The 24,879-nt window shown below is 42.9% G+C and overlaps 1 protein-coding gene and 1 pseudogene across 9 annotated transcripts in view; one reads left to right on the top strand and one right to left on the bottom strand.

The window, feature by feature from the left end:
- Positions 1–24,879, top strand: part of ZNF169 (zinc finger protein 169) — a 122,509-nt gene that overhangs the window by 77,365 nt on the left and 20,265 nt on the right. For 2 of the 8 annotated variants that reach the window (XM_081150572.1, XM_081150569.1), the window contains exons 1-3: positions 13,537–13,581; positions 14,230–14,424; positions 16,356–16,433. In XM_081150572.1, coding sequence (XP_081006698.1) covers positions 16,401–16,433 — 33 coding nt within the window. In that variant the 5' untranslated portion in view covers positions 13,537–13,581; positions 14,230–14,424; positions 16,356–16,400. Of the gene's footprint in view, positions 1–13,513; positions 13,582–14,229; positions 14,425–16,355; positions 16,434–17,174; positions 17,218–24,879 lie in introns of those variants that run through there. The other 6 variants (XM_081150574.1, XM_081150575.1, XM_081150573.1 and 3 more) reach the window with 5 other exon arrangements.
- On the bottom strand, positions 10,138–13,454 carry LOC308563584 (trafficking protein particle complex subunit 4 pseudogene; annotated as a pseudogene). The gene is made up of 2 exons: positions 13,052–13,454; positions 10,138–10,607 (listed from the first exon to the last, which is right to left on the bottom strand). The product of its transcript is annotated as a trafficking protein particle complex subunit 4 pseudogene (transcript).

Below are 24,879 nucleotides of genomic sequence, written 5' to 3'. Positions count from 1 at the left end.
CAAGCGAGCAGGGAGCAGAGGAAAAATGAGCAGGAAGCACCCTTTTGGTCCGTGAGGTCCAATCAAAACGCCGAGCGACGGAGTAATCGGGACCCGGCGGGGAGGCGGGAGCGCGGGTGTTCTCCCGGGAGGCGCGGCGCCGGCCGGGCGGACGCCGAGAGTCGGGCGTCCGAGGCCGAGAGGTGGGCGCGCCCCTGGCCCGCGGTGCGGGAGGCCTCCCGGGACAAGCGCCGCAGCGCCGCGAGGTCGGGGGCTCGCTGCGCGGGGAGCGGGGCAGGGGCCCCTCGTCGGCGCGGGCTCCCGGCGTGTTTCACGGGCCGGCGGAGGGCGGGCGCCAGCTGCAGGCGCCGAGGACGAGAACGGCCCCGAGGGGGCGCCACCCGCAGGGTCAGCCCCCGGCGGGGCGGGCGGGCTTTTCCGGACACGCAGCCGGGGTCTGTCTCCACCCGCGCGGCCCGCGGAGCTGCCGACGGGCGTCTCCAGGCTGCGGGCGCCGAGGAGAGCGCGCAGCGCCCCCGGGGACACGGCCCGGCTCGGGGACCCCACCCCGCAGGACGCCCTGCTGGCCGCTTACCTGCACCGGGAAGGGCAGAAGAGCATTAACATAATTATACCGACCGTAACCCGTGAATAAACGCTCAGCCTGAGAAGAGCTAAGTTGTGACGTTGAAAGTATGAAATGAGACTAAAAGGGCGGAGCCATTACTGGCAAGTGAAGGTAGGTCGCTGCCAGCACAGAACGCAGTTTCATCTACGATGTGTTTTGTACAAGCCTCGTGGGCCGCAAGGCAAATCTCTAAAATGCATTTACAACACGTGAAAACCAAGGGGGGGGCGGAGAGCACAGCACCCTGGAAAACTACCACGGTACAAAGGTTGGCAGAAACAAGGGGCAAAACCATGAAAACAGAAGGCAAATGACAAGGTGGCAGGAGTAAATCCTTACACACCAATAATCACTCTAACTGTAAACGTATTTAATTGACCGATCAAAAGGCAGAGAGCGGCTGGATGGGTGAAAACAAGGGACTCAACTCCGCTGCCTACAGGAGACTCACTGCAGCTCTAAGACACGCAGAGGCTTCAAACAAGGGATGGAGGAAGATCTGCCATGCAGGCAGAAACTAAAAGAAAGACTGACAGCCAGACTTATGTCAGGTAAAAGGCTGACGGCCAAAACGGTGGTGAGACTATGAAGGTTTTCATATAATGACGAAGGGTTCAATACCTCCAGAAGGTATAACCACCAAAAATATATATGCACATCAAAGCACCTAAAAACATCAAGCAAATATTGAAAGAACTGTAAAGAGAAATAGACAACAATTAAATAGTAGTAGGGGACTTCAATGGCCCACTTTCAGCAATGGATAGATAATCCAGACAGAAAACCAACAAGGAAACATTGGAATTGAACCATACTTTAGATCAAATGGACTTAACAGACATGTGGAGAACATTCTATTTAGCAGCAGCAGAATACCAATTATTTTCAAGTGCACATGGAACATTCTCTAGGATAGATCATATGACAGGACACAATTTTAGTAAAGTTACAGGGTGCAAAAAAAATTAAACATTTAAAAAAATAAAAATGACTAAACAATGATACGTTCCCCAAATTGAAAACTACATGGCAATTATAGAAAATAAAAGAGAATTACACCAGATAACAGAAGGATTTCCACAAGGTATTGTTAAATATGAAGCTCCAGTTGGGGAAAACTTCGTAAAACTGTATTCTGTTTATAAACAATGTCGAATGTATATTCATTCATCATGTGTGTGAATATGAATCTATCCATTATTTATCTGAAGTATAAGATTAATATATAGAAAATATGAAAGAACAAACACTGATGCTTTAATACTGGTTTCTTGTGGGAACGGTAACACAAGGAGACAAAACAATCAAAAAGAAAAAATAATATATTAAAAAACTAAGTTATGCCCAGCCGGGCGTGGCTCAGAGGTTGAGTGTCGACCTAGGATCCAGGCGATCACGGCTTGATTCCCGGTCAGGGCACATGCCCGGGTTGTGGGCTCGATCCCCAGTCAGGGGGCGTGCAGGAGGCAGCCAATCAATGACTCTCTCATCGATGTTTCTATCTCCCTCTCCCTCTCCTTTCCTCTCTCTAAAATCAATAAAGATATATTTTTTTAAAAAACACCAAAAAAACCCTAAGTTATAACACTTTAATAGCTTTGTAAAATTATGGACTGTTTTCAAACTTGTATAAAAAAATCAAAGCAAACATACTAAAAATATATTCACACTTGCATACTTCCTGTTTAATAACTAGGGAGTGCCACGCAATACATTAAAATATGACTTAATCTTCAGAATATGCTTTTCCCTTGCTGGATAGCATACAGACATAGCATTGAAATGATCATCATTGCCCCTAGGTATTTGGAGATCACAGAACCCAGTTTCTAGCATTGATATTGCACTAAAGTTATGTGAAATATAATCACTGGGAAAAGAAACTGGAAAGAATTTAAAGTTATTTTTAATTATAAATATAAATATTTCATAAATATATCATCGTAGAGGACGGAAAAAGAGGGGAGAGAGCGAGAGAGTGAGAGTGGGTGCATGTGCGAGGGGCAGCGAGAGGAAGATATGCTATGTCTTTTATTTGTGTATTTATTTTTGGCCTACCATCAAGAGTTTGAAGCAGGCTACCGTGATATGGGCATGAGATAGCCCTTCCCCGTCTGTGGAGCCCAAGGAGTCTGCCTGAGGCGGTGATCCTCTCTGGGGCCCTCTGCTGTACTGAGAGGAGCCCCACTGCCTGTTGCCAGGGGAGCTGAGCCCCCCTGAAATGCCTCGGGGTTGAGAGCCAGAGCTGCTGCAGGGACGGCCTGAAGGATAGATGGGAGCGCCACAAAGTTTTATACGGTATTACGGACAACTGCTTTTCTGTGTTTCTAGTGAAGGGAGCCAAAGTATTGCCACTCCGAAGCTGCCTTTTGGGGTACTGATTTTTTTTTTTGAATTCTCACCTGAGGATTTTTTTTTACTGATTTTAGAGAAAGGGGCAGGGGAGAGGGGAGAGGGGAGAGGGAAACATTGATGTGAGAGAGAAACATTGATCCCTTGCCTTCAGTATGTGCCCTGAGGATTGAACCTGCAACCTAGGCATGTGCACTCACCAGGAATTGAACCCACAAATTCCTGGTGTATGGAGATGAGGCTCCAACCAACTGAGCCATGTGGCCAGGGTGGGACACTGATTTTAAGCCATTTATTAAGAACACAAGTCTCAGAGGGAGCCTTTGACCCTCCCCGCTTTCCTGCCCAAGAGATTCAGACAGAGAAACCTCCAGGAAAGAGATCTTAGGATGTCACCTGGGCCTATTTGAATTAAGTGTGGTAGACAAGAGGGTTTCAGGCAGGGGCCTGCTACCCAGGTACCGTCTGTATCCCACCCTTTGAGTTGCCTAGCAGGGATTTTCCTGCCATGTATGTTCCCATATTCTTCAGCTGCCTGGACACTGGCCAGTCTCACTTCTGAAATCTAATACCCTGTTCCTCTCCTTTTCTCCTTTGTCCAAAAATGTCTATATACCTAATGTTGCCTCACTGTCTCTGGAATTTTCATGCCTATGTGCATTCCCCACGTGCATGTATTAAAATTTGATTTTCTCTTGGTAATCTGTTTCCATCAATTTGATAATTAATCAGCTAGAGGAACTTAGAAGGTGGGAGGAAAAGTACTAATATTTTTTAACTCCCCACACCAGAAGCCTGATGATTTGACTTTCAGAACAAAACAAAACATTGTGGGAAGACACCGCCTCCGTGTCTGGACATAAGGTAGTAATCCCAACCTGTTGTATGATCCTGACTAGCACAAACATTTCACAGACGTGAGAGTTAAATGTTTCAGCCAGTCCTAACAGTAGGTACCAATAATAAAAATGTCAGAAATCTGTGAAGATCGTGCTGCAGGGGAACTGCTGTTTATGCTACTTCACAAGAAAGTTCAGACTGAGAAGCGAAAGAGTAAAAACGGAGGCTTGAGAGCAAGAAATAAACGAGCTATTCTGTAAGCAGACCTCTTACAACAACCAAACCATATTCTAGGAACTGTCCTGAACCAGGATATGACCAAGACTCCTGTAGCAGTGCACTATAACTGGGGTGCTTGCACCCCGTTCTGCTGCGGCGATTCTGGTTCATGTTTTTATTCTGGAGCGTTTATTAGGATGGCCCGTTTCACTGTCTAAAGTGTGCCGCTTTTATCACGCTGATATCACTACTGTGCTAGTTAGCGATTTATTACCTCTCAGCTCCAACCTGCCTACACATTGTCTGCTTCGTGATAATGGACTGGACCCTTTAAGCGAGCGGGATGCTGAGCTTGTCAGTAGAGGTCATTGCTGGAGGGACACACAAGAAGAGACTTCTCCTGGTGGTGGTACTTTCATTTCTCTTCTTCTTGGCTCTGTTGTGCCGCTTCCAGCGGTGTTCCTCCCCAGGTGTGCCAGAGCGCACAGTCCCTTGGCAAGCTTTCAGGTCCTGCTGCAGCCCACTGGCCATGTCACTGTGGTCGCTCAGACTTTACCACCTGATGAGTGGGCTCCTGATGCCACAGCTTTCTCTGTGTGCCCACCCACCCTTCTCAGACTGCCAGGTGGGTGTTTGCTGCTTGCCTGGCAACTAGAGGCCAGCTCTGGCCCAAGACATCCTGTGACATGTATCTTATAGCGTTACCTAACCGTTAATACAGTTGGCAAGCTGTCCCTATGTCTTTTACATAAAGCTGTATCTTCTCCATTTCTCACCATTAGCAAAGGAAACGCAATATAATTTTATCCAACAGGAATTTAATGCCAACTGTTTTCCAGGTGCTGAGCTAGTCACCACGATACAACAGTGAACCAGAACATTCCCTACTTTCATGCTAGCCAGGTCTCCTCTCCACCAAGCAATAAATGTGTCTCAAGTTCACCTACACCAGAAACTTTTGCTTACTTATCTTGATTGTGGAAACCTGATTCCAAGCATGTTTCTCAAAGTACAGGTACATTTAATCTATGCAAAACATACATCTTTGCATGCCTGGAAGAGACGGTGGTGGCAAGCTTGGGTCATCTGGCCTTTATTATTACATCTTCAGAAAACTTACTTCTCAACACATTATGACAAATTCCATCCTTCAGGAGCAAACTCATATTGACAGCGCTCATGAGACTGGCACATTTACCAGAATGCCATCCTAAATAATGTATGAAATGAGGTAGGCATCCCAGTCCTGGAACCTACTCCTGAGACTGTGCAGACACAGGCTACGTGGGCATGACCTGCCATTCCTGAAAGACTCATGCATTTGCTTGCTCTTGTGCCCCAGCTCTGTTTTCCTTCCTGTTGTGGTGTGTGTGTGTGTGTGTGTGTGTGTGTGTGTAAAACATTGTACTATAAAAGGCAGATGGCAGTGCTCGTTTGCTTCTTCACAGGAGTCCTTTACCGCCAACTCAACATGGGAACCAAGCTATGGATGTCGCCCTGTCCCTTTTCCATTTACAATTATTTTGAAGATTAAGGGAGCCCATCATCTGTAGATGTCAATCACATGCTTTGTATTTGGTGAACCATTTCATTGTACAAATGAAAGCAGTAGTTAGGTTATTGTCAACCGATGGTCATTGGGGCCAATTCAACACCAACAAAAATCCCCAATTTAGGGTGCAGTGAAGAAGGAAACTTTATTCAATGCAGAACAGCTCGACTGTGATACAGCACAGTTCTGGGGCCCGGCGGCCCTGGGCCCAGGCCCCTCTGCGACAGCTCCGCTCTGCTCTGGCAAGACATCTCTGAGCCAGGGAGACAGTCTTCATTCTTTGATGGAAAAGGAGAGTGGGGTCTCACAGTCAGAGGGGAGCTGGGTTACAGGGTCAGCAGTCCCTGCCCCTGGTCCCTGATTAGTTTGGCCTCATGCAGATGAGGGGTTCGAATCCTCTCAGTCTGATGGGCCAGAAGGCACCGTCAGCTCTGACTGGATGGAGAAAGCCTCAGTCCTACTGGTTGAAATAAAATTCCAGGAAACCACTGGAGGCCCTTGCTTTTCATCACCTGGAATATTTGGTGCTAAACCCTCTGACCTGCAAAGTTCCTGTTGAGAAATCAGCTGAGAGTCTTATGGGAGCTCTGCTGTTTTTCTGTTATCGATTTCTGCTCTCTCTTCTCTAATCTATTATTACCTTCCTTCTGCTATCTCTGAGTTTACTTTTACTTTTTTCCCAGTTTAGGAATGCTATTTATATTTTTTAATTTTTAAAAAATTTATCTTTATTGTTGAAAGTGTTACAGATGTCTCCTTTTTTCCCCCAATTGGCCCCTCCACCCCACCCCCAGGCCTTCACCACACTATTGTCTGTGTCCATGGGTTATGCATATATGCATATAGGCTCTCTGGTTATTCTCTCCCCACTCACCCTATAGTTTCTTAAACTGCAAAGTTAGGTTGTTGAAGTCTTCCTCTTTTCTAATGTAAGCACTTGGAGCTACAAGTTACCCCTGGAGCCCTCCTTTTGCCGCACTCATTAAGTTTTGGTATGTTGTCTTCATTCATTCACCTGAGAGTATTTTCTAATTTCCTTATTCAATTTACCCATTTTAAAAAGTAGAGTGTGTTGTTTGATTTCCAGATATTTGTGATTTTTCTATTTTTCTTTCGTAATTGATTTCAAGCTACATTCTATCATAATCAGAGAAGATTTTAAATGTATTGTAACTTTTTCTTGTTTCCTAACATACGATCTGCCCTGAGGAATGTACTCGTGTACTTGACAAGAATGTGCATTCTGCTGTTGTTGCATGAAGTATTATAGATGTCTGTTAGGAGTATTTAAATTATAGTTTTGTTCAAATCCTCTATTTTCTCATTGATATTCTGTGATTTTTAATTGGTGCATTTAAACTATTTACACTCAATATGATTATTGATGTGTTAGAGTATAGGTCTTTATTTTATTTTTTTCTGCTGATCCTTCTGCTTCGTATTCCTCTGTTTCTATTTCTTGCCCGTCTATGGGTCACTTGAACATTTTTTAGGATTCCATTTTGACATGTAGTATTATTGACTTAATCTCTTTCATCATCTCTCTTTTAGTTAACGCTCTAGGCATTAAAATATACATAAGTGACTTACCTCAGAATCCGGTGTCAAAATTTTAACACTTTGATTGATGTACAGAAAACTTACAGTTAAATCCTTTGTATTTTTAAAATATAATCACCTTAAGTATTTCCTCTGCCATAAGATAGTGTTTTAACTTTTTATATTGAGTAACATATAAGATATTAGTATAATTTTTAATTTCTCATACCTGATTTTAAAAACTCACAGGTGAAAGAATAATGCATTACACTTACCCCACCCCCATTCTGTTTTGTTTTGTTTTTTTCCTTTCCTAAAGCTCCAAGCCTCTTCTACTATCATTTTCTTTCTGTTTGGAGAACTTCTTTGTAGCTGTTCTGTAAGTGGAGGCCTGGTGGCAAGAAATTCTTTTAGGTTTCATTTGAGAATTCATTTGTTTCCCCTTTATTCCTGAGGAATATTTTTACTGGATATAAAGTTTAGGGTTGACATGTATTTTCTGTCATCCTTTGAAAAATGTTGTATAACTTCCCTCTGGATTCCTGCTTTAGATGATTAATCAGCCGTCATGCAAATAATTTTTCTTCTATTGGTAAAGCATCCTTTCCTTTGATTTCAAGATTTGTTCTTCGTCATTAGTTTTCAGAATTTTGACTCTGATGTATCTTTTTGAAAATTGATTTTAGAGAGAGAGGAAGGGAGAGGGAGAGAGAGAGAAACATTGATGAGAGAAACATCGATTGCTTGCCCCCTCTATGAGCCCCAACAGGGGATCTTAACCGCAGCCTGAGTATGTGCCCTGACTGGGAATAGAACCCGCGACCCTTTGGCATACAGGACAGTGCTCAGAGCAACTGAGCCACACCAGCCAGGGTGACTTTGATGTATCTTGACATGGATTCATTCTCTTTGTGCTTCACGTAACTTCCTGAATCTGTAGTGTTACGTATTTTGTCAGATTCAGGAAGTTTTGTTGTTTGTTTCTCAATATTTTTTCCACCCATATTTTCGTCTCTCTTCCTGTGATAGTGAAGACATGAATGTTATCTTTGTTATTATCCTACAGGTTCCTGAGGCTCTGTTAGTATTTTATTTTCAGTCTATTTTCTTTTGTTTAAATTGACTAAATTCTATTGATCAATCTGTAAGGTCAGTAATTCTTTCTTTTGTCTTCTCCTGTCTACTAGTGAGCCCATTCAGTGAGCTTTTATAGTGTGGTGGTTATACTTTTTTTTAGTTCCATAATTATACATTCAGTCATTTTTATATCTTCTGTTTATTTGCTAAGATCTTTTGTCTTTCATTTCAGTCAACAGTTTTCATAATTGCACATTGAAGCATTTTTATGATTGCTGCTTCCAATACCGCATCCTATCATTACAATATCTGGGTCTTCTTGGTGTTGACATCTGTTGATTGACTTTTCTCCATCATATTGTGATTTTCCTGGTCTTTGTTATGATCAAGTATTTTTATTGAGTCCTGGATATTTTTGGTATTATGTTGTAAGACTGAATCCTGTTTAGCTCTATCATGTGAGCCCTGGCCTAGTTTTGTGGGCTGTGCCTCTAATGACAACGTAGTTTTCAGAGCCCTGTAGTTTTATTCTTTTGCTTCATTTATGTGTTACCAACCCTGCATTCCTGGTATAAATCTCAGTTGCTCATGGTGTATAAACCTCTTTACATGTCACTGGAGTATATTAGCTAAATTTTCACATGGATTTGTGCCTGTGTTTATGATGGATAATGGTTTCCAGTTTCTTTTCTTGTGCTTTGTCTGGTTTTGGTATCAGGATAATAGTATCGTCATATAGTGAATTGGAAAATGTACCTTTCTTCTCTGTTATCTGAGTTTGTGAAGCACTTTTTATTTTCCCCAAAATATTTTATTGTATTCACTAGTAAAGTCATTTGGGCCTCAAATTTTCTTTGGCGAACATTTTAATGTACTAATTCAGTTTCTTTACTCACCGTAGGTCTATTCAGATTTCCTATTTACTCATGAATTATGTTTAATAATTGGTGTATTTCTAGAAATGTCTTCACTTTATCTTAAGTTGTCTAATATTTTGGTTAAAAGTTTATAGTATTGCTTAGGGTCAGTAACGAGGTGTCCTTTTTCTCTCAGCTTTGGTAACTTATGTCTTCTTTCTTTTGTACATAATCAGTTAACTTGAAAATTTGCCAATTTTGTCGATCTTTTCAAAGAACAAATTTTTTCTTATTTTCCCTATTGTCTTTGTGTTCTATTTCATTGATTTTCACTCTAATCTTTATTCTTTTCTACTTGTTTTGGTTTTAGTTTTCACTTCCTTTCCTAATTCTAAAAATGGATGCTTATATTATTGATTTGAAACCTTTCTCTTCTGTTCCTAATATTTTACAGCTATGAATTTTCCTGTAAGCACTGCTTAAGCTAACCCCATATATTGTATTTTTAATTCGTTTCAAAATGCATTCTAGTTTTGATTTCTTCTTTAGACTATTATTTCATATTCTAATATTTGATTTTCTAAATTGTTTCTGTTCATTTCTAATTAATTCCATTGTGGTTGGAGAACATAATTTTTTTAATTTGTAGAGATTTATATTATGGCTTGGTATATAACACATCCTAAAGAGTATTCCATGTGCACTTGAAAATGTATGTCCTAATGTTAATGAGTAGAATTTTATAAACAAATGTTATATCTATTTATTGTCTACCTATCCTATATTCTTGCTGAATTATTGTTTAGTTTTTATTTATTTATTTTTAGATCACAGGAATGCTTATTACTGCAATTATGGGTCTACCTTCTTTGTAAATAAATATGTACTCAGTTGGGAAGTAGGACCATGGTAGCTATGGTAGGGGGCAGCATGGTATTAAGAATCGGCTCTCAGTACATGCATCCTCCTATCTTCAAGTGCACTAACAAGGCTGCTGGGATCTCCATCAGAGTGGAAACAGCAGAACCCCTTCTGAAGGATCCCTAATAACTTGGGGAATTGATTGCAGATTCAGGGTTGACTGCAGTTTCAGCCTATGACCCAAGTCCAAAAGTTCCAGCCTTCTCTGCCACCTCCAGGGCTAACTTCAGGTTCTGGTCAAACAGTTCACACCTGACAGGTATTAACTGGAACTAGAATGGATTCTTAGGACAAAGTCGGAGTAAATCGCGTAGATCTTTAGAGAAGAAAATCTATTTCACCTTGCTTATAATCTTCCAGAACCACAAAATCGATCCCTGTAAGTGTCCTGAAGCAGTGCAATTTGAATGTGTCTGTCCCAGCATCTCAGTGCTTGAGCTGCTCTGTTTGGGAGGCAACAGGGAGCCAACTGTGTAGAGCAAGTGGAACTTGGGGGCCAGTATGAGCTTCTCATTGGAGGTGAGATGGGGGGGGGCAAGTTGAATAGATACTGGGTAACTAGCAGGGTTTCCCAGCAACTCCAGCACCTCTTCCCTGTAGGCTGTGTACTTGCCAGTCACACCCACACCACTGATGGCCAGCTCTGCAGGCGTGAGGCTAGGGGTCAAAAGAGCCCCAGCCTAGGGACCTGGCCCTTCCTCCTCCTTCTCCTCTTTTTAGTTTTCCTTTCACTTATTGAGAATAAGTATTGATGTCTTCAACTGTTTTTTATTAAGTGTCTACTTCTCCTTTCAGTTCTGTCTTTGGGTATGTTTTCAATAGATGCATATATTGCATAATTATCATATTTGATTAATGAAATAGTCCTTTTATCACTAAAATGTTTATCTTTGTCTCTGGAAACATTTCTTGTCTTACTGTCTCTATTTTGTCTAATACAGCTACTCCAGCTCTCATTATTAGTGTGTACAGTGGCTCATTCTCCATTGCTTTACCTTCAGCCTATTTGTTTCTTTGAGTCTAAATTGTGTCTCTGATAAACAGCACACAGCTGGATCTTTTTCATTTCATATCCAGCCTGACACTCTGCCTTTCTATTGAAGTGTTTTTAAAAAATGTATATTTAATGCAATCATTAATTTGGATTTTGGTATTTGCTTTTTCATATGTGTCATGTCTTTTTTTTGTTCCTCTTGTACTGCCTTCTGTTTGCGTGTGTGTGCCATTTAAATTCCTTTCTTGGTTTTCTTTTACTATATTCTTTTGCATTATTTTCTTAGCGGCTGTTATGGGGGTTGCAGTATGTTTCTTACCATCATCTAGTTTAAATAAATACTAACTTAATTCTGGGAAAAAAGCAGATTTGCTCCAATATAGATTCACTAACTACCCTCGATATATGCTGTATCTGTAACATATATGCTACGTTCCCAAAATCACGATGGTAAAATTAATTGTTGTTTAATGTACCTTTATGTCTTTTTAATGAAAAGAAGGAATAAAAGTATATTCATGTGTTTTTTATTTACTCACATATACACCGTTCCTGGTACTCCTCCTGTCTTTATGTGTATTCACATCATTATCTGGTGTTTTTTCCTTTCAGTCTGAAGGACTTTCTTTAGTGTTTCTTGTAAAGCATGTGTCTTAGCTCTGAGTTCTTTTAGTCTTTATCTTCATTTTTCCTTTCTTTTGTGGACAGTTCTCCTGTACATAGAATTCTTAGTTGACAGATTTTCTTTCCGCACTTTATATATGGTCCTTTCATTGCTTCTCATCTCTGTCGTTTCTGATGAGAAGCCGGCTATTAATTGTATTGTTCTGTATGAGTCATTTTCTCTTGCTGGTTTCAAGATTTTTGCTTTGCCTGTGGATTTTAACAGTATATAGGTATGTATCTTTGTGTTTATCTTACTTGAGTGCATCATCTTCATTAGATCTGTAGATTTTTTTCAGCAAATTTAGAGTTTTTGGCCATCTTTCTTCAAATATTTTTTCTACACATTTCTGTCTCTTCTGCTTCTAGAGCTCCCATTACAAATATGTTGGTACACTTGATGTTGTTCTGCAGGTGGCACTGTTCATTTTTAAAAATTGTTTTCCTCTCTGGTTGTCATATGAGATTTCCATTGAGCTACCTTCAAGTTTATTTCTTCTCTGGCCATCTCAAATCTTTCTTGACCCCTACTAGTAACATTTGCATTTCAGTTATTGTACTTTACAAAGAATTTCCACTTGATTCTCTAAAAAAATATTTTGTTTCTCTTTATTAATATTCTCTACTTGTTGAGTCATTGTCATCAAGTGTTCCTTTATTTAAATGTGGTTTCCTTAATTTCTTTGAAATGGATATTTAGTTTTTTGTGCATTTTTGTCTTCTAAATTCATTGCCTGAGATTACTTTTTATTAATTGCTTTATTTCCTAAGGATGAGTCATATTGTTTCTTTATACACTGTAATTTTTTTTTGTTTAAAAGTTGGTATTTCTGCCCGGCAGGCTGTGGCTCAGCGGTTGAGCGTCGACCTGGGATCCAGGCGATCAGGGTTCGATTCCCGGTCAGGGCACATGCCCGGGTTGGGGCTCGATCAGTGACTCTCTCATCATTGATGTTTCTATCTCTCTCTCTCCCTCGCCTTTCCTCTCTCTGAAATCAATAAAGATATATTAAAAAAAAAAAAAAAGTTGGTATTTCAGACAACAGAAACTTTGGATTCTGATTTTTACTCCTGTGGTTTGCTGTTGTTGCTGTTTGAGGGGTTTTTGTTGTTTAGTAAACTTGTCAGGACTAATTCTGTGGCACTTCTATTTTTTTTTTTACAAACCTCATAATATTCTCTTTACAAAAGAAAAATGCCAGTACCTTTCGCATAGGTTAGCTCATTCATTACGTGCTGTTATGTAACTGTAAAAACACGGGTGAATCTGCAGCATGGAGCACAAGTGCACATCCAGGCAGCCAACATATTTCCATTTTTTAAAAAATAACTTAAACAAAAATTACAAGGACCCTATAAGTTAAAAAAGAAAGATTTTAGTGCTCATCTGAACCACCCTCCCCGTGTTCCCCAAGTTAGTTTGATTTTACTTGTCTGATTTTTCAGTTTGTCCCGAAGCCCATGGGGCTGTGATCGGGGCGGCGGGGCCCAGCCCAGCGGCAGGCGCGGCCCGGCCCGGCCCCGGCGGGGTGGGGGACGGGCGCCCAGCCACACACACTGGGCGCGCAGCCCCGCGCCGGCGGCGACAGGGTGGCACCGTCCCGCGCTCGCCGCAGCACCGGCAGCGTAACCCCGGCCCTGCGACGGCGCGCACAGCCGGGCCCCCGCCCCCGCAGCTCTCCGGGCAGCGCAGGACCTGGGGGGTTGCAGTCCTACCACCAGACAGAACACCTGAGAAGCGGGGGTACCGCAGTTCTCCGCCCCGGGGTATTCTGGGTATTGTAGTCCCGCCCTGGGACACTGTGGGTAGCGTAGGTGCCCGTGCAGGGGCATTGTGGGTATTGTAGTCCCGCCCTGGGGCACTGTGGGTAGCGTAGGTGCCTTGCAGGGGCATTGTGGGTATTGTAGTCCAGCCCGCGGGCGTAGCTCGGCGTGTGGCGGCTGTCCTTGCGGGCTTGTGGTGAGCGAGGCAGGGATGGCCGCAGGCTATAGGGAAGGGCAGCATGGAAACTTGGGAAGGGAGAGGGGGAAAAGGTCGTTCTGGCCTAGAGGTCTCCTTTATTCTGGGCGAGGGCGAAGGTCCCAGCGTCTTGTCCTTTTGGGGTCGGGAATATTACGGGCGATTTGGGAAACAGAGTCCCCTGGCTCAGCAGATGCGCCCACGGCCGAGGGTGTGCGGCTCGGGCTTCCTTCCTGGGTATTCGTGGGGGCTCGCAGCCAGGTGGTGCCCACCCTGGTTGTGGAGACGCTGCTTGGCCCGGGGACCCGGGTTTGGGGGGAGCATTGGCTTGCAGACTTAGATGGGTGGTGGGGCGGCTGAGGCCCAGCGACTGGGGTCCGCGGCCTCAGAGCCTCGGGGAAACTGGGAGTCCAGGCGGGGTCAGGGTGAAGGGTTGCGTGGGGCTTCCACGTGTCCATATGGCTCCCGCCAGTGTGGGGGCCCTTCCAAGGGCCTGGGGTAGAGTAAGTGGAGTGGCGCCCACGGGCAGGGAACTTCCCCATCCCAGCAGGGCTGCTGCTGCCCCTCTGAATTACCGGGGAGGGTGGAGGGTAAGACATCTACACTTAAGTTTGTATTTTCAACTTTTCATCATGAAAACATTGCAAGATGTAGCCGTGAGGCTCCATGGATCCATCCCTCAGATTCACCACTTAACGAGAACCTGGCCTTTCCCCCAGATCTGCAAGTGTGCATCTCTGTGGGCATTGTCTCCACCCGGGGGCCCCTGCCAGGCCTGCAATCCCTGCCTCGGTGGGGAGTTCAGATCCGGGTTCTCACAAGCTGCCCTCAGTGTGGAAAGAGGTAAAACTTGTGTCCAGCACATGCTAAGTGCTTTGTGTTTTTACTAAACTCAATAGGCTCAAGGAAGATGATGTCATGCTGGGTGTTAGCATGACCTCAAAGCAGGCTTGCTCTAAAACCCACACCCTGACTCTGTAGGGAGGGAGAACCTTCCAGGTTCTGCTACTTTAGTGAAGTGGACCTCAGCTGCAGGCTTGGGGGTTTCCAGCCTGCCCCCTGGGCTGGGAGAGGATCCTGTGGCCGGAGCTGCTTCTCTCATGCCCAAGTCAGCCCTGGTGCACCTCATGCTTCTCCCACATCCAGAAGCATTGCCTGTTAGGTGGGGAGAAGGAGGGGCCTGGCAGCCCCTTCTCGGGTGGGCAGCACGTCCTTGTGTTCCTGTGGTGCCTTTGCTCACAGTAGAGGGTCATTGCTTTGCAGGTCCCTGGTATCTTGTGTGTAGCATTTCTTTGTGGGCTGAGCTGCAGGTGGTTTCTCAGGTGCTTCCCAACATCTCCAGGGAGCTCCCTCTCTGACCCAGCTGTATTCTCTCGGCCTCTGAGCCCCGGAAGAACAAAGGTGGTGAGAAGTAGTGTTTTGAGAGCAGAAGTCCTATGTTGGCGGTGTGCTTTCTTTTTAATCCTTACCTGAGGATATTTTTTCCATTGCTTTTCAGAGAGTGGAAGGGGGAGAGAGAAAGAAACATCTGTGTGAGAGAGACACATTGATTGGTTGCCTCCCAGTTACATACCCTTGACCGGAATCGAACCCAAGACCCTTCAGTCTGTGGGCTGACACTCTATAACCACTGAGCCAAACTGGCTAGGGTGCATTGTGCTTTCTGCGCACTGCACAGTTTATTTCCTCAGCCATCTTTGTACATTACGTAGTGGAATTCTCATTTTATAGAGAGGGAAATGGTATAGTAACTTTTACCTTGGAGCCAGCTGTTCTCTAACTTTCAAAGTTTTAATGAAAATTTAAAAGGAGGTGCTCTATCTTTCAAATTTGTCTTGTGTATCTAATGTGATAAAGGTAAAACATTTGTTCAATTTCTCCTGATCATCTGTCCCAGCCATTAATGACATTAACTTCTCTTGATGACATTAATGGCATCAACAGAAGGCAGGAATCAGACCATCCACTTATATGTGGAATCTAAAGAACATCATAAACTGATGAACAAAATAGATTCAGCAACACAGAAGCATGACTGACAAATCTCAGAGGGAAGGCCGAGGTGGGAGAGTGAGGGGGAGGATTAACCAAAGAATTTATATGCATATATGCATAACCCAAGGACACAGACATAGTGTAGTGAAGGCCTGGGGTCGGAGGTGGGTGCAGGGTAAAAGGGGTCATCTGTAACACTTTCATCAATAAAGATAAAAAAAAGTTTATGAAATTGACTTGTTGAAGATCTGGGCCATTTGCTGACTGCCCATTCTTAAATTTCAAGACATACTTCAATTCTTGGGAACCTAGTATTGGATATATAAGTGGAGGGGACGTTGAAATAAGGTTATAGCTTCCACCCTGTTTCAAGTTTCCCCCAAATCTACATTCTGTGGAGCCTGTGGTGTTCTCTCTGTTTTGACGATCCTGGGCCTTGTCCTTTGGCCTCAGGGCAGATGTGGCTGGGGAACTTCTGTTTTCAGTATGTTAGGTCACTTTATTTCTCAATGTGAATGCTCACCTGAGGCCCTTTCCACTTAATTGCACACAGTGACAAAGTCTCACCAGCTGCTGCAGGCTTCATTTTCCAACCAGGCATTGGGGCTGAGCCCCCTGCTGGCCCAGCTCTGGGGGCCGTAGTTACAGGACACTGGTTAAGGATGAGCTACTGCGATGCCCTACAACCTGCCTTCCGTACTGCGCCTCACTCCTGCTGAACCGGGATGCTAGCTGGAGGGGTGATCCTCCTAAGCACCCCCCACTTTTCTCTTCCCCAGCTCTGCCTGTGCACGTGACTCGACTCTTGGACGAGCACGAGGAATATGGCTCCAGGGCTCCTGACAACCAGGGATGAGGTGAGTCCTGAAATTCCTTTCTAGCTCTTGCAGGATGCACCCATTGCATTGTCTTGTCCTAACACCTTGCTGGTATTAGGCCATACCTAGCCTGACCTTGGAGGTGGGGCCCATCTTACCTGGAGCCTTTTCTTGGACTCCTCTGCTTCATTCACAACTCAGGCATTCACCAAGTGGGAAACTTTGATTGAAGTTAAGTTAAAAATAGTGGATATTCGTGCTTATGCGCCCAGCAATATCCAGGCCCAAATAAAGTGGAGGAAAGCTTTTGAGGGAGGAACTGACTGTGCCCCCTGACTAACCCCCTAATGGACTAGGCCAGGTGAAGAGCTGAGGGAAGGCATTTCTGTTGAAGTGGGGCAGGAACCATAGTGTGTCTCAGAGTCTGGGTGACTGACAGTCTATCCCTCACCATATGGGAAGCTTGCAGCTGCCAGTGGCCCTTGGTCACAGCAGTTTTCTCTGTGTAGAGGTTAGGGTGCTGAACTGCTATTGCTTGTGACTCACGGATAGATTTAGTTTGGCTGGATCCATGCTTTATATTTATATTGGAAGATTACATCTAAAGGTCTGGATTGCCAGTTTCTCTGAGAACAGAGTATTTTCCCCTGTCCTACATCTACACTCCTGGTGGATGACTGGTGGCTGGAGCCAAACTGTCTCCACAGTGTAGTCACACTGCTTTCGCCCCAAGGCTGAGGCGCCTGCTTCACTCACTCGTTATTTGTCTGGCCCCTAAAGGTTTTGCCTTCACCCCCTCTGAGCCTGGATGGAGAAAGGTCAGGTAGGAAATAAATAGTAACTGAATGAATATATGTCCTAATAGAAAGATTTTCTAATCTCTAAGATGGCAACTTGTCATAATCAAATGTAGTTAACATTTACTGACCACCTAAATAGATGCCGCTGGGACACTTCTGTGCTGGTTGTGTCTGTTACACAACGAAGCGACAGCTGTGCCAATTCAGATTTGTATTCCCTATTCTATTAATATTTCAAAGGTAGATATTTATTATTTATTTATTTATTTATTTATTTATTTATTAAAATATCTGGGGAGTGCAGAAAAACTGCTCTTTTTTTAAAAAATATATCTTTATTAATTTCAGACAGAGGAAAGGAGAGGGAGAGAGATAGAAACATCAATGATGAGAGAGTCATTGATCAAGCCCGCAACCCAGGCATGTGCCCTGACCAGGAATCGAACCCCGATTGCCTGGATCCTAGGTCGACGCTCAACCACTGAGCCATGCCTGGCCAGACGGTAGATTTTTTTTTTTTAAAGAAGATGCGAACTTGGTGTTAATACTGGGCTCATATGGTAGCTATTTGCCTGTTACTATGTAAGTTAAAAATGTCTGTGGTTTTGATGTTATCCAACATCACTGAGAAGCTGTGTGTCTCTCAACTGTCAAACATTTTATACCTGTGGATAAATGTGTATGTAGTGCATATAATTCAGAATGCTCCCTATCATAACAGGCAAACTTTTCTTTTGTATGTTTCACTTTCCCACTTCTGGTGTTAATAAAGAAGCATTCTTGGCCAGACTGGAATGCTCTACCAGCTTACTTTTCCCGTCCCTACTCTGCCACTTCCTGTGGGACCCTTAGCATACCCTGAACTGAATCCTGTTTATAACCAACATCTCTCAATATACAATTTTTCCTTTGATTCACTTCCTTGTGAAAAATTGATGCCAGGCACGAGCATCTGAGTGTGTTAGTTTTTTAAGGTGAAGTTTCCATAACCATAAGAGTGTCAGGCACTCAATATACTTGTTTCATAAAGGACCACTATATTAACTAATTTTGAAAGAATGAAGGAAGGGGTTTGTTTTGCTGTTTGTTATTTGAGGCATACAAGTTACATATGTTAGGATTCTTTAAATTGCATTTCCAGGTACTTTGTATGTGTTGAATCTGAATTATATAGAATATTCTGGCCTACACATATAATATGACACTTAGCCAATTCTGCTCAGGGCTTTTTCCTGAAAGGAGAAATTGTAATACTGTATTTCCACCAACAGTCCCTTCAGGTATTTCTAACATGCACTTCAAAACTCTCCCAGACTCTACCCATTACACAGTTCCAAAGCTACTTCCACTCTTTTAGGTGTTTGTTACAGTACTGCCCCACTCCCAGAACCAAAATCTGAATTAGTCTGCTGGGGCTGCCACAACAAAATACCTAACTGGTGGCTTAAACAACAGAAATTAATTTCTCATAGTTCTTGAGCCTGGGAAGTGTAGGATCAAGATGCCAGCTGACTTGGTTCCTGGTGAGGGCTTTCTTCCTGGCTTGCAGATGGCTATCTTCTCCTTATGTGCTCACCTGGCAGAGACAAAGAGCATATGAGAGCTCTGGTGTCTTCCTTTTCTTATAAGGCTCCAGCCTATAATATCAGGGCCCCACCTTTATAACCTCATTTAACGTTACTTCCTTAGAGGCCATATTGTTATTGGAGTAATTGGGTGTCCTCTTCCCCACTGGGTGCTTGGGGTAGAGTTCTTATAATATATCGAGAAAATTAATTTTCTCAGACTTACATGGAAAAATGAGTGATTTTTATTTGTGTTGAATTACAATCCTGGGTTTCCAAAGACGCATTTCCCTTAATCCAGTTATAGAAGTATAGCTGGGGTTTGAGTAGAGCTAGAAGCAGAGTCAGAGTCCAGAGTTTCCTTTCCATGTTGGAGCCAGGTCCAGTTCAGCACCAGGCTAGCAGCAGTCCATTAGTCCATTGTGTTTTGCCAAATACAGGAGAGTGTGTCCCAAGCAATAAGAGTCCCAACAGCATAAGAGTAACCAAGAGAGTGAACTCCTTTGTTTAGCACCCATGCAGTGGCCATGCCCGTTCTAGCCAATGACCTGTTCCCCAGTGTGACTGAGAGGAAAGCACCTTTGAGACATCACCCCATCTTTACTGGGCATGCATCTATTCTCCCCTTGTCCAGTCCCTTCCCTTAGCGATCTGCAGGGAATAGATTTGTGGCTCCTTCAGGAGTGTAAAGCTTTAGCTTCCTGATGAAGCTGCCCAAATGACATGCCTATAATGTTTGGCCTCCCCTTTTGCTCCATTCCTGTATTAATAACTAGGTTAATTACAATGGCATCAGTATCTCCAAATATAGACACATTGGGGGTTAGGACTTAACATGAATTTTGGGTAGACACAGTTCAGCTCATACCACCCCATAAGTCTTGTGAATGTGGAAAAGCCTTTAGTCGACATTTACAACAAGCATCAGAGGATCCACAAGCAAAAATTCATAGGGGTAGGGAGAACCCTATAAATACAGTGAATGTGAAGCTCTGGATTTAAAATCAACATGCAAAAGTCAGTTGTATTTCTGTACATTTCCAGTGAACTATTCAAACAAAAACTTTTTAATTCCATTTACAATAGCATCAAAAGGAATAAAATACTCAGCAGTGAATTTAACGATTAAAGCAAAAGACTTGCTCACCCAAACTACAAAACATTCCTGCAATCACAGATGACCTAAATAAATGGGAAGACTTCCCATGCTTATGGATTGGAAGACTTAATATTGCTAAGGTGACAGTAGCAGTGAAAGAGATCTACAGATTCATTCCAGTGCCTATCAAAATCTCATGTATGTGTTGCAGGTCTAGAAAAACCTGCCCTAAAATTCATTTTGAATCTCACAGGACCCTGAATAGCCAAAACCAGTTTAAATGGAAAAAGAACAATTGGAGGATTCACACTGCCTGATTTCAATTCTTAAGACCAAGCTAAAAACAGTGAGAAAATGGTTGTATTGCCCTAAGGATAAAAATATAGATCGCAGAATAGAATTGAGAGCTCAGAAAAAATAATCCTCACATATGTGGTCAATTGGTTTTTGACAAGGGTGCCAAGTCCATTCAGTTGGAAAAGGACCATCTATACAAGTGGCATTTGGACCACTGGATATCCACAGCTAAAAGAACACACTTAAGATAATGAAACATTAGAATGCCTCTGCAAAGAAACAGAAGTTATGGTGAATAACTATATGGAAAGTTCAGAACTGAAAAATACTTACCTGAAGGAAAAGCTTAGGAGATGAGCTTACTAGCAGATTCGAGGTAACAGAAATGAATGAACTAAAGGATAAAACAATATAAATTACCCAGTCTGTACAACTGGGAGAAAATATACTGGGGAGAAAATGAACAGTCTTGAGAACTGTGGGAGTGTAACAAAATATCTAACAGTTGTGCCTTTGTAGTTCTGGAGAAGTGAAGGATGACAGGGTTGAAAAAATATCAGAAGAATCAATGGCTGCAAACCTCCCAAATTTGGCAAGAGATGAAAACCTATAGAATCACAACGCCAAGTGTATGTCAAACATGATAAACCCACTGAAATCCCTGCCAATACACATTATAATGAATCTTTTGAGGACTAAAAATGAGGAAAACACCTTGAAAGGAGCCAGAAAAATATAACACATTTTTCTCATAGGTTAAAATCTATTAGAATGGTAGTGGATTTCTCATCAAACTACCGAGGTTAGATGGAAAGGGTGTGTTGCTTTTCAGGGTCTGGAAGAAAAGAATTGTTAATGCCAAGCCCTGTACCAAATGAAGATACCTTTCATGAGTGAAGGGTGAAATCAGAAAACTCTGATGAAGGAAAACTGAGAATTTGTTTCCAGGAGAATGAGTAAAGGCAATTTTATAAACAAAAGGAAACAATAGAAGAGGGAACCTTGGAACACATGTACCCAGTGAAGAATTACCATAGCAGGCTTCACACTTCTAGCCTTGGAAAGTTCTGCTGGGTATGTCATCCTTTGGCTGGCATCAGGACCTTGCACGTCAGGAGGGGTAAATACAGTAGGCACTCCTCCTACAGATAAATTTTCTAAGCTAATTTTGGTGGTTGAAACAATAATTACATGGTCTGATGTGATTCTAAAAGTATACAAAGGGAGAGATTAAAGACTGTTTGGAAGCTACACTGACACTCTCCTGGGACCAAACTGGAATTACAATTAAATATTTAAAAAACCATCCTGAATAATCAACTGAAACTGAAGACCAGCTGGAGAGCACCCTGATAACCAAAGAGGAAAAGAGACCACATAGAGACTGGTAGAGAGTGCAGAGGCATGAGAGTGCTAGCTGGGCTCCCATAAGCAGCAGCTGAAGGTGCTGAGGAATATCTCAGCTCTGGTGGATTCCCACTGAGGATTCTGGGGTCTAAACCCCAGGCTGGGCTTCCCAGCCAAGAGCACCAGAACTGAGTAAGGTGCCCACATAACATCTGTCTGTGAAAAGCAGCTGGGTTTCTGTCTGCCAGGGAGAGAAAGCTGGAACTGTAAGCACCCTCTTAAAGAGCCAACACACAAAGTTTTGTGTGCAGCCACTCACCTTGGACTCCAGCAGAGGGAAGGCAGAGTGTGAGGAGAATTGAGGGTTGTGGGCTCTGGAGATAAAGCTCAGAGGACATCTTTTTGGAATACTGTGCCAAGTCATTCCCCATACTGCTGAGGCAGAACTTTACCTTCCAAGCAGCTTTTGCCTGAGGGGGAAGCAATTGCTCCACCCTGCTGGAAAACCTCTCTCCATACCCCTTGGAGTTTCTACAGCCTGAGGCTCATTAAGAGACTGATAACAACCAGCCACCCCACCCTGTGGAGTTTCTATAGCCTGAGGCCCATTAAGAGAATCAGATTTATCAGCCTGCCAGCAGAGGCAGACTTCAGAGTGATTTGAGCCTTTGCCTGAACTGCTTCTGGACCCAGGCCTTGGAAAAGAAGACTTTGGTGTGCATCTTGGTGCTGTCCAAATGCACCCAGCCCCAGCAGAGGGGATCTCAAGCCGTGGGTTGTGAATAGTTCCAAACAGGGTACTCAAGGAAAGTCACAAACAGCATTTGACATTGGCCTGCACCAGAGACCCTCCAAAAAGACTGAGAGTCCTAGCAGGACTACCTAATACATAGAAACAAACCCAAATAAGCAGCCAAAATGGGGAGACAAAAAAGCCCCAAATGAAGGAACAAGAGAAGTCTCCAGAAAAAGAGCTAAATGAAATGGAGATAAGCAACCTATCAGATATAGAGTTCAGAAAACTGATTGTAGGGATGCTCAAAAGCTTGAAAAAAAGATATGGAAACTAGGAAGGAAACGAAGAATGACATAGCAGAAATAAAGAAAACATTGGAAGGAATAAGAAGCAGATTAGAGGAAGCTGAGGATCAGATCAGCGAATTAGAAGACAGGGTAGAAAAAGTCACTCAATCAGAGATCCAAAAAAAAAAAACCCACACAATTGAAAAACAGGACAGTCTAAGGGACCTGTGGGACAACAGGAGATGTTACAATATTCGCATCATAGGAGTGCCAGAGGAGGTCAAAAGTAAGCAATGTTAGAGAAGCTGTATGAAGAAATAATGGCAGAAAACTTCCTTAACCTGGTGAAGGAAAAAGTCACACAAGTTCAGGAGGCACAGAGAGTCCCAAATAAGAAAAACCCAAGGAGGCCCACACCCAGACACATCATAATTAAAATGCCAAAAATACAAGACAAAGAATCTTAAAGGCAGCAAGAGAAAAGCAATCTGTTACCTACAAAGGAGCTCCCATAAGGCTGTCAGTTGATTTCTCATCAGAAATTCTACAGACCAGAAGGGAATGGTATGAAGTATTCAAGGTAATGCAAAACAAGGATCTGAAACCAAAACCACTCTATCCAGGAAAGCTATCATTCAAAATAGATGTTGAAATAAAGAGCTTCCCAGACAAAAAAAGGCTAAAGGAGTTTATCACCACCAAACCAGCACTGCAGGAACTGTTAAAAGGACTGATATAATTAGAAGTAGAAATAGAAGCATTGCAACAAATGTTAAAGGGACTGCTGTAATAATAAGAAGAAATAGAGAGGGAAACATAGGCATAAAGAATTAAAATGGCAATAAATTAGGACTCATCAATAATAACCGTAAGGACATTAAGGGAGGGATCAACGGCAGTACAGTCATACTTGTGGACTTGAACACCCCACTGACTTCACTGGATAGGTCTTCCAGACAAAAAGTCAACACAGAAACAGTGGCTAAATGGCACACTAGATCAGATGGATTTAATTGATATTTACAGAACATTTCATCCCCAAACTGCAGAATATACATTCCTCTCAAGTGCACATGTATCATTCTCAAAGATAGACCACATGTTAGGGGACAAAATCAGTCTCTACAAGGTCAAGAAGATTGAAATCATATTAAGCATCTCAAGATCACAAGGGTATGAAATTAAAAATCAACTACAATGAAAACACTCAAAAACATTCAAACACATGGAGGCTAAATAACATGTTATTAAACAATGAATAGGTTACAAATAAGATCAAGAAAGAAATTAAAAAAACTTCCTGGAAACGATGAAAATCAACATACAACAACCCAAAATCTATGGGACACAGCGAAAGCAGTCCTGAGAGGGAAGTTGATAGCACTGCACACCTACCTCAAAATCAAGAATTTGTTTTAAATATATATTTTTATTGATTTCAGAGAGAGGAAAGGAGAGGGAGAGAAAGAGAGATAGAAACATCAATGATGAGAGAGTCATTGACTGGTTGCCTCCTGCATGCCCCCGACTGGGGATTGAGCCCACAGCCCGGGCATGTGCCCTGACTGGGAATCAAACCCTGATCACCTGGATCCTAGGTTGATGCTCAACCGCTGAGCCATGCCTGTCCGGGCAAGAAAATTTTTAGTAAACTATCTAACCCTACAATTTAGAGAATTATAAAGCTCCCCTGTGAAGCTCTCTGGACCAGGGCTTTTTTTGCTGGGAGGTTTTTTTGTTTGTTTGTTTGTTTTTAAATGTTTTTATTGATTTCAGGGAGAGGAAGGGAGTGGGGGAGAGAGAGAGATAGAAACATCAATGATGAGTTATTGATCGGCTGCTTCCGGCAAGCCCCCCACAGGGGCTAGAGCTCGAAACCTGGGCATGTGCCCTTACCAGGAATCGAACCTCAATATCCTGGATCATAGGTCAGTGCTCAACTGCTGAGCTGTGCCAGCCATGCTGGGAGTTTTTTTTATTACTGTTTCGATTTCATCAGTTGTTATTAGCCTCTTCAGGTTTTCTGATTCGTTCCGATTCAGTTTTACATGATCTCACTCATATGTGGAATCTAATAAGCAAAATAGACTGAGGAACAAAATAGATCCTGAGACATAGAAGTATGGAACAGACTGATGAATCTCAGTGGGAAGGTGGGTGGGGGGAGAGTAATCAAAGAGCTTATATGCATATAGGTATAACCCATGGACACAGACAATAGTGTGGTGAGGGCCTGGGGGAGGGGAGGAGCAGATTCGGGGTGGAGGGATCAATGGGAAAAGGGGGGATATCTGTAATACTTTCAACAGTAAAGTTAAATTTTAAGTAAATAAATGTATTCAAGTGAAGTACTT

This window comes from Miniopterus schreibersii, assembly GCF_964146895.1.
Source record: "Miniopterus schreibersii genome assembly, chromosome: 11".
Lineage (NCBI taxonomy): Eukaryota > Metazoa > Chordata > Mammalia > Chiroptera > Miniopteridae > Miniopterus > Miniopterus schreibersii.
Note: the sequence above shows the minus strand (reverse complement) of the source record. Positions and strands in the feature narration are given on the sequence as shown.